Raw genomic sequence first — 10,310 nt, 5'->3', positions numbered from 1 at the left:
AAATTTGATTTAAAAATGAGCCCAATGGTCGCTCTAATTAAAGGCGATAGTGGAAGCTGACGACATTCGATCTACAGCTGAGCTGGCAAAAAAAAAATTGTATAAGTGGGTGCAGCACGTACTGACAGATAGCCAGCGCGACGAATGCGTTTAGGCCGTGTATTGCTTAACAGACACAAAAACGAAGGCATTTTGTTTGTTGTATTGTCAGTTTCGATAAAAAATGGATTCTTTTTTATAATCGTAAGCAGTCATCATCTGGTTAGACCTTGGTTCAGTATTTAGACAACGCCCAAACGAAAACTTACCACTAAAAATTCATGACCACTGTTTAGTTTTTCAAATGATATACATTCTTCACAGCTTCTAACCATTTTTTATTGCTTAAATGGGTGGACGAGCTCACAGCCCACCTGATATGAAGTGGTTACTGGAGCCCTTAGACATCTACAACGTAAATGCGCCACCCACCTTCAGATATAAGTTCTAAGGTCTCAGTATAGTTACAACGGCTGCCCCACCCTTCAAACCGAAACGCATTTACTGCTTCACGGCAGAAATAGGCGGGGTAGTGGTACCTACCCGTAGGGACTCACAAGAGGTCCTACCACCAGTCATCTTCGAAGACTTAGTAAAATAATAAAATGAAACAAAAATTTCAATTAGAAAAAAAACACCGATACATTTATTTTTGGTCCCATCACAAAATTTTCATCGAAAACATACAGTCGATACATTCGATTACATTTAAAACTATTTTTCTTAATTAAATCGATATCACATTACAAACTAAATAATATAAAGTTAACAAAAGATTAGATAATTATCGTTTAATGACTTTTACGACAGCATCTGCGATCACGAAGTAAATAATGTGTAACGAATACAAAATTTGGATTAAAACGTAAAACTAATTTTAATTAATTTTACTAATTTAAATTAATAATCGCGAAAACCGAAGAAAGTACTAGAGATTAAGATATAGCTTTCTAATTTGGAGCAAATTTTCAAAAAACAATTTTCTTGTTTACAGCTGGATATCAACCATGCAACATAGAATCATTAATTAATTTGTCTCTACTTGACACAAGCGTACAACCTGTTATTAATACATTATCGATACGCTTTTTATCCCGAGAATTATATATGCTATAATATAACAGAAGATTCTATATCTTCTTATAACAGAAGAAACTTACTGTTTCTTTAATATAACACAGTTTTAAAAAATTTCGAAATATGAATCCAAGATAAAAACTTTAACACGGAGTAGCATAACGCGGTACATATTTATAATATCAATATTATAACATTTTAATGTGTTAACATATTATATTAGATTTTCATAATTTAAAACGATAATAATAACTATTTCATTTCTACCGTACGAGTATAGCTAAGTTCAGACAAGTACAGATTCTGAGCGTTCCTAAAATATTTAGGCTTTATAAGTGCATAATATTTCATAATATTTAAAGCAAAAATAACATTTTCATTTTCACAACAGCCGTGTTTTCTTCAATTCAAAGTATGTATACGATAGAAATTAAGCAGCACATTCAATCCATCCGTTCACCAATCTTTCTTCACTCGTTCATTTTAAAACCATTCCACCATTCAAACCTCATTCATTCGCTCAGTCTTATATTACTTCCCGCGCAAATCACAGCTCTCATTTTCGCAATTCGAATATGTATTTAAATAACGCGTTCCATAGATAGTTTTTTTTTTGAGTTTATGGCCTATCTAGACCTTTAGGCCATATTCCATAGATATTATAAGGTAATACCGGAACTAAAAATGTCACAAAAAATTCATGAAGCCTCTTTGGGATGACATAATTGAATTCCGTTATATCCTTACAATATACGCGTTGATGATATCCTTTTAATATTTCAGCATTTTTCGATAGGTCCGTATCGTTGCCTGAACCATGTCATTCCGCTGTAATCAGGCTCGTATACATCAGGGATCTCTTTGTCGATGGCTTCGCAATACACCATCTTGACTGTTGCTTCGCTGAACAGTCTTTCTTCGAATTTGATGAGCTGTTTGAAGAAACCCGTGTTCGGTCGAATTTGTGGTCTAGGAGACAAGAAATGAGTTAATTGGATTGTGTCATCAATGATATCGGTGTGAACTAATTGTACCCCGAGCATTTTTAAAAGTAAAAAGAAAATACGTAATTCTGGTCATGATTGTGCATAAAATATAACTCTCATAGTGTTCTCTGTTTTTTTTTATCTACAAGGATTTTGAAAACCACTTGTAGTTGATACAGTATTGAAGTGTAATTGTTAATGCAAAAATATTATATTGGGATTGAGATTAAACTTACCGTCTTATCTTCAAGTAGTGGTAGGCATCACGGAGAGTCATCTTCTGCCATTTGACCAAGTAAGCCAGACAGAGTGTCACTGATCTGGACACTCCGGCGACGCAATGAACCAACACCACCCCTCCATTTGTGACCACCTTGGGCAAAATTTTGAAAGGTCAACAAAAGGATCTTACATGTTAAAATGTTCGATTATTAATCTGATAATACGGAGATGCTGTTAGGCTTCCTCGAATTGGAACTATTCCTTATAAGCCATCCGTAGTGCTATTTCCACTTGGTTTTCTAGATTAACTAGTCCAAAAAATCCTATTCTAGTTTTATAGCAAAGAGCGAAACCCAAAATACTTTGCTTTTTGAGCTACTTTTAATTGCAGAGTCGAGAAGAGTATTAAGGGCAATAAAAAAAATGCACAATACAAAAGTAATTTGAAAATTGCATAGAATTTCCTCTTCGAGCTAAGTTTTCCCAATTAATCATAGAAAACGTCGACCATCTCCCATTGAATGAGTAGTGTCGTCCGTCTAAATTTACTAGTAGTTAAGTAATAATGATGAAACTTGATAATTATGAAACTTATTTTTAAGAACTAAATCATTCCTAATCTTGTTCTCACCTCATTAATAAGGTCAGCAACCCTATCCATATAGGGGAGCATATCTGAGTTCGGAGTGTCCAACAGGGGTACGAAATGCCTCGGTACGTAATCTTCGGGCGGTGGAGGCAGTTCTGGCGCCGCGCTGACGATCAATCCAGGATGCAAAACCCTAACGGCTCCAGGTAGAGCGTGAGCTCCACACACGTAGACTAGATTCGTGACCCTCGACACGCCCAATGGACAGCCCCTGTTGACAAAATAAGAGCTTAAAAACATAAATTTAAAATATCGACTTCAGAAACGCCATTCCTTTAATTGTCATTAACGTATCACTGTTACCTTAAAAAATAAAAATTTTGTCTGATTAAACGTTATACGACTTACAGCCCTATAGCCCACTGAGTTTCTCGCCGGATCTTCTCAGTGGGTCGCGTTTCCGATCCGGTGGCAGATTCTGCGAAGCACTGCTCTTGCTAGGGTCAGTGTTAGCATCACTCCGGTTTGAGCCCCGTGAGCTCACCTACTAGTTAAGGTTACGCTGAAATGGCCTCTCAAGGCTATCAGCTTAGGTAGGGAAAAAAAAACAGCCCTTAGTAGCTAAATCGTTAAAGCATATTAAACTGTTAAGATCCTAACAATAACGAGAAACAATATCCGTTTTAATAATGAATAGATCAAAACAAAACATCAAAGGTTCAGTTAAAAAAATTCACACTTCACGCCAACAATGGGGAAGTTTATGAAATCGATAAAGACGTATCATCGTAAACAGAAGGCGAGAACGCTGCAGAATCGAAGTATTCTGTCGTACAACAAACGGAGCGCGGCACGTAAACACGAAATTCCTTCAAGTTGTGTCATCCTGGCTTCGTGCCAGGGCGGGCTGATCTAGCCGGGACACTCAGCCTACGTATGCCCATTGTGCTCGCATAATTTATTAGGCAACTAGTCAATGATTCGCCAAAAATGCACCTAATTAAAACGATGAAGGTCAACACATTTATTTTATTGGGTGAATAGAATACGACATTCTGTACCGTTTGCAAGTATTTTAATTTTTTTTATTGCTTAGACGGGTGGACGAGGTCACAGCCTACCTGGTGTTAAGTGGTTACTGGAGCCCATAGACATCTGAAGTGCAAATGCGCCACCAACCTTGAGATATAAGTTCTAAGGTCTCAGTATAGTTACAACGGCCGCCCCACCCTTCAAATCGAAACGCATTACTGCTTCACGGCAGGAATAGGCAGGGTGGTAGTACCTACCCGTGCGGACTCAGAGGTCCTACCACCAGTTAAGTAAATTTCATTATTGTATTTAAAAAAGCGATTGTTTTCATTTATATTAACATTTTCTTGTTTTATTAATGTGCGTAGATAATTTATGTAAGAAAAAATTTAAACGAAAAATCGTTTTCAAGGTAACGGTCGTGGATGTAAGCAGTTTTGGCGAATTTCTTTGTCAAGTTAGTGATCTGACTAGAGAATAGTCAGATCACTAACTACGCGAATAAATGTCGCCCCAGAGACCAGCAGCCGTGCGTACAATCCACTTGGGTTCAAGTGCTCACAGGAGGACGTTATGGCGAAATCTGAATTATATACAACGAATGCTTCAACCAAGGACGCGTAGTTGGCTTGCGGCAAAAATAGGCGGTACCGTCGTATTCATACGAGATTTGATGAAATGAAATCGTATTTCCAAAATAAGCAAATATTAGCCGTCATTTACTAAAATCTTAACACCAAAAAAGTTAACGCAGAACAATGTAATCATTACGTTTGTTGACCACATTTCGAGTGCCACTTCAAATAAATATGTGATCTACAAGGTAATAGCAAACTTCATAAGGAAAATACAAAAGTTTCAAACTAAAGCTAAAGTAAGCTAAATATAAAACTAAAGTAAATATACGTTGAGAGGCTTTATATAAAATTATTGATTGTTTAATAGATTAATTGTTAAACGAAAATTATAATATAAAACCCGAAGTAATTAAGGTGAACCCCGTAATAAGAATTTCTGAAGTTGATGACTAGTCAGGCATATATCAACCTATCCTGTCTAATAACTGATCTGAAAGTAAGAAAGGCAAAATGTTGTGTTTGCTTTTACAACCATTTTCTTATTATTCTTCATTTAAAAATGAATATTTTGATTACAAATTTTAAGTACCTAGCTTTACAGATTAGTCAATAGACACATTTCTCCCTATTGAATCTTAAGACCTTAATATCTTTATTTTTCGCAATAATTAAATAACACATTTTTTAAACATATCTCCCTCTTTGAGTACAAACACACACAGTAAAAACGTCAATGTTTAAATATTTTTTAGCTTTTAAAGGAATAACATAAAAAAATTGCTTAATTTTTTTTTTCTTTCAAAAATATTGCAGGAAAATAATTTTTATTCACCTGTTCAGTTCTTCTCTAATTAACTTTTGCGTGTCGACCACAACGGTGGGCTCATTCTCTCGACCGACACTAGCAACTTTGTCTCCAACAGTTAAAACTTTCATCGCTACAGTTATTCACTTTTATGTTTAATCAGAAACAACTCCACTGCCTCGGAAAACCACAAAATAATTCGTTTGGAATTTTAATGTTTTTTTTTTCTTTCTCGTGTGTAATTTCGTTGCGGTAATAAGTCGGGTGTGTCGGATGCGTACGCGCGAACCGTCGGCTGAATTCGCACTGACACTGGGAGAGAAACGTTCAGTTAGAGAGCATCGAGTGTAAGAATGCTGTGAGTCCTCACTCCTGGCTACCTGTGCCTACATCGCGACGGCGGTCGGCTGCAATATCCGGCATTCCACGGGCTATTCTCGTACCGAGACACGTACTTTGTTTACGATCCGAGCTTCTGTATCCGGACATAATAAAGCATAAACGAACTATTCTTATTCTTATTCGATCCAGATTATCCAATAAACAGAATGCATCACCGAAGCGTTTTATCATGTTTTCACGAATTGCATAATCTCGTAGATAGTTCTACAATTAAATTTCTTTCTTGTTTTAATTAAATAAAATCACTAAATACATTTTGTTGTTGGTTTTCGAATGATTACTGGTGGTTAGGACCTCTTGTGAGTCCGCGCGGGTAGGTACCACCACCCTGCTTATTTCTGCCATGAAGCAGTAATGCGTTTCGGTTTGAAGAGCTTGGGGCAGCCGTTGAAACTATACTGAGACCTTAGAATTTATATCTCAAGGTGGGTGGCGCATTTACGTTGTAGATGTCTATGAGCTCCAGTAACTACTTAACATCAGGAGGGTTGTGAGCTCGTCCACCCATATAAGCAAAAAAAAATACCAAATCAACCTCAATTTCATTTTCCAGCTTATTAAGCAGCATTCCGTGTTACTACACATTTGTACTTAATATTATTTATAGAATATTGAAGCGGAAGCCAAGTATGAATACAAACTATAGTCTTGATTCTCCAATTTCAAAATACTTGAAATAATATCGTATGATTTCAAAAGTCTCACCTGTAAACTGAATTAAACCATAAATTTCTGTTAAATAACCATTGTGAGTTCGGTGCCAACACTTCCTGTTGCCTTGATATTTAAGATTTTATCACTCTGTCTCTGTGGTTAATTCAGTCTTTCTGAATTCGTCGAGGGGCTAATATCAAAACCGTTTTTTGATTTACAATTAAAATTTCTAGTTGTAGGGGACTTTGATAATATTGTCTATACATTATCGTCGTATACTTTTAATTGTTGAAATTAATCTGCAACTTCAACGTTTTGTTTTACAAAAAAATTATCACATTTCCTTGTTATCTTTATTACTATTTTTCTTAATTTTTTTATTCATTTATATTATGTTTTTTATATTCTTATTTTTTTTCATCGTTATTTTTATTTTCATCGTTATTCGTTATTTTTCCGTTGACGTTAGGGATATTTCGATACATTTGACATTCCTCTTACCGGTCAGAACCTTAACTTGCCATGTTCGGTACGCATTATTTATAAAGTTAACAAAACTTTTTTTTTCTCCTACCTACGCCAAAAGTTTGGTTTTCCTCCCGCTGTACGGGGAAGAAAGTGTAGAAGAAGAAGAAGGGTCGTCGTACCCCCTTACGGGGGCATGGAGCGGGCCTCGGGGCGAACCCCACTGCCCGGGCAGAAGCTCCCTACCACATAGGGCAGGGGTGAGTTGATGCAGGGGGGAATGGGAAGAGGGTTCGTATGCGCGTTCGGCGCACTCCACATCGACAAAAATATATACATATACATAATACGATGAGCTTGATCTTAAGCGACGGATTGATGCCCGCGGATGTGGTACCCCGGCGCCGGCTTCTGTCCTTGGCTTTTTTTTTTTTTATTTTTTTTTTTGCTATTACAATCTAACTAATTCTAACTAAAGTAAGTACAACTAACTATACTACTATATACAAGAAACCAGGGCAACAGACAGCAGACGAGGGGCCCGCCACCGTCCCATGCCGCGGCCCCGCCTCTACAACTCAGAGGGGGGGGCCGCGGCACTAGTTTGGCGCTCACCCGCTAAGATCTCCCCAAAAGGGGAAGGCCGTCGCGGGGAGGGACCGACGTATAGTCACTCCCCATAAGGGGGAGTGGTCCACCCAACTGTGGTGGGAAATGGGTCCCCATAACGGGGGCGCCCCAACAATGTGGGGGGAAATGACGAGTGTGGACAGCTCAGTCCCATGGGGGCACTCATTATGAGCACTCCCATATCACTCCGGTTAAGCCGACTATCTTACCATAGAAGGGGGTTCCAGTAGCTCCCTTGGTAGCGCCCGACCATCAGGTGGTCTGGCGTGCAAGGGAGCTAAATTGTGGAGATGCTTGGTATAGAGAGCGTAGAGGAGTGGTGCCAGGACACTCCCCTGAGGAACTCCGGCCGTGACTGGGCGCACCGACGACTTGGCGCCCTCGACCGCGACAAGGAAGGATCTTTCCTCCAGGTACGACCCCAGCAGTCGCACGTAGGCGTGCTGGAGGTCCGTGTTCCGCAACAACTTGTGAACCAATCCCGCATGCCAGACACGGTCGAAGGCCTTCTCGATATCGAGAAAGACTGCGGCCGTGTACTGGCGCGCGTTGGACCGATCCGCCAAGTGATGCATAACACGGACCAATTGCAGCGTTGTCGAGTGACCGCTGCGAAACCCGAATTGCTCGGGTCTGAGAAGGATGTGCGGCGACACCCTTCTCAGCAGCAGCCGCTCGAACAACTTGCCCACATGCGACAGCAAGGTGATCGGACGGTAACTGGAGGGATTTCTCCTATCCTTGCCGGGCTTGGGCAAGGCAATGACCTTGCCCAATTTCCAAATTCCCGGGAAGTGTCCTGTGGACAGAATGGAATTGAACAGCCGTGTCATGTATGACACGACCGTTTCAGGGAAGTGGAAGAATGCGAGGGAGGGAATACCGTCCTCACCCGGCGCCTTGCGCCTCTTCATCCGCTTGATGGAGAGGCGCAATTCGCTGGGAGTGATGAAATCATCATCTCCCAACGGTGGCACCGGGGAGGAGAGTAGGTTCGCTACGCTCTCTTCCACCGATTGGCGGAATGCGGCCTCTGAGGATACAGAGTCATTTGGAGCGAACTGCCGCTCCAGCATTGCGGCCAGGACATCGGCGCGGGCCTGAGCCGAGAAGCATCGGTTGCCCCTGTGGACACAAGTGGACACAAGTGGACAAATGGGGGCAGGCCGATTTGAGAGCTGGCGGCAAAATCGGTGGAGGGACACGGAAGAGGAGTCCTCGCGGGCCTCCTCAATCCGTTCCTCCCACGCATAGCCCCGAAAGGAGCTAATCTTCGCCGCCAACTCCGCTTCCAACTCATTAAGCTCACGCTTGATCCTGGGACAACGAGTTGTCGCCCAGAGCCTCCTCAGGCCCCTCTTCCGGCGAATAATCGCTTTCAGATGGGCCGGGAGTATACCTCTGGGCCCGCCGCTGGGCACAAGAGTCGTCGCCTGGTCGATCGCTCCCCTGATGGAGTCGACAAGGCGGAGCGCCGCGTCGTCGACCCCATCAGGGGTGTTGGGGTCCTGAATTACGGGAAGGTCGACCAGTCGTCTCTTAAAGAGCTCCCAGTCGACCTTCGGTCGTAGGGGCGAGGTAGCAACCCGGGTGAGCCCCATACGCAGTGTCACCAGGATAGGGAGATGGGGGGTACCCAGGTCGTACAGTGCCTCGATCGTTACGGGGCACCGTAGCCCCTTATGAACACACACGTCCAGTACATCGGGCTGATATCGCGCGGCGGACGGGACGTGCGTGGGTTCGTCAGGGCTGACCACGGAGTAGTCGCCCCCTATCGGCATCTTCTAACAGCCGCCTGCCCACTGCTGTGTTAAGTCGGGAGCCCCACGCGACGTGCTTCGCGTTGAGGTCCCCGACCAGCAGAGCTGGGCGGCTGTCGTAAGTCAGGGCCCGTCTTATATCCTCAGGGTGGAACTCAGGCCCCGGGGGTCTATACGCGGCATAAATCCGCATATCTCCCCCCGAGGTGTGTACCCTCACACCGACGGACCTTGTCGATGTGAAGGACAGCAAATCCAACCCATCATGCACCACGTCCCGCCTGACGAGGGTCGCAGTGCCCCTGAACGGCCGCCCGGCAGGGGTAAGCTCGTCACGTCGGTACATGAAGTAGTTTGGAATCCTGAACACATCCTGAGGACGTAGCTTGGTCTCGCCCAGGAGCACAACCTCAGGGTTGTACTCCCGGGCGAGAATCAAGAGGTCGTTCTTACGGGGTTTAATCCCGTCGGGGTTCCAGTAGATGATGCGCAACTCCTGGCTAGCCGCAAGTTTCTTTTCCTTTTTTTTTTATTTTTTGTTTTAATTTTTTTTTTGCATTTCTTGTGGCTTTCCCTCCGGTAGTGCGTACTTGTTTTGAGGACGCAACAGCTGGAGCTCCCAAGAGCCCCAAGACGGGAGCGGAGGATGTGGAAGGGCGTGGTGGGTTAGCCTCCGCCATCAGCGTTGCCGCTGCGGCGTGGGCCTCCACATTCGTAGGGAGGAGTGTGGGTTGGGAAGGAGGAAGAGAAGATTTTCCCTTCCCCTTACCCTTCCCTTGGGGGATCGGTAAAGGGGCAGCGGTGGGAGTAAGAACTGGGTTCGCCCTTGGCCGCGGCACCGGTGGTAATGGAGGGGGAGCGGATACCCCCATCATCCTCAGCCTCCTGACACACCGTCTGTCGACGGCGGCATGATCCTTACCACAGTTGGCACAGGTGAAAGGGCCCTCCCTCGGCCTCGGGCAGTCCGCCACAACGTTCTCACCTGCACATCGCACGCAGCGGACCGCTCGATGACAATTGTAGGAGGCGTGACCAAAGGCCTGGCAGCGGTGACACTGCGCAGGA

At 43.1% G+C, this 10,310-nt stretch overlaps 1 protein-coding gene across 1 annotated transcript; it reads right to left on the bottom strand.

Annotated features, from left to right (window-relative positions):
- Positions 1–656: 656 nt before the first annotated feature.
- LOC114240192 (dual specificity protein phosphatase 14) lies at positions 657–5,684 on the bottom strand. The gene is made up of 4 exons (XM_028170665.2): positions 5,356–5,684; positions 2,956–3,184; positions 2,339–2,475; positions 657–2,085 (listed from the first exon to the last, which is right to left on the bottom strand). Exons 1-4 carry the CDS (start codon positions 5,457–5,459, stop codon positions 1,896–1,898), a joined length of 660 nt encoding a protein of 219 aa, XP_028026466.2. The 5' UTR covers positions 5,460–5,684; the 3' UTR covers positions 657–1,895.
- Positions 5,685–10,310: the final 4,626 nt, after the last annotated feature.

Source organism: Bombyx mandarina, chromosome 22 (assembly GCF_030267445.1).
Source record: "Bombyx mandarina strain Sakado chromosome 22, ASM3026744v2".
Taxonomy (NCBI): Eukaryota; Metazoa; Arthropoda; class Insecta; order Lepidoptera; family Bombycidae; genus Bombyx; species Bombyx mandarina.
The sequence above is the reverse complement of the archived record's forward strand: the minus strand, read 5'-3'. Positions and strand labels throughout refer to the sequence as shown.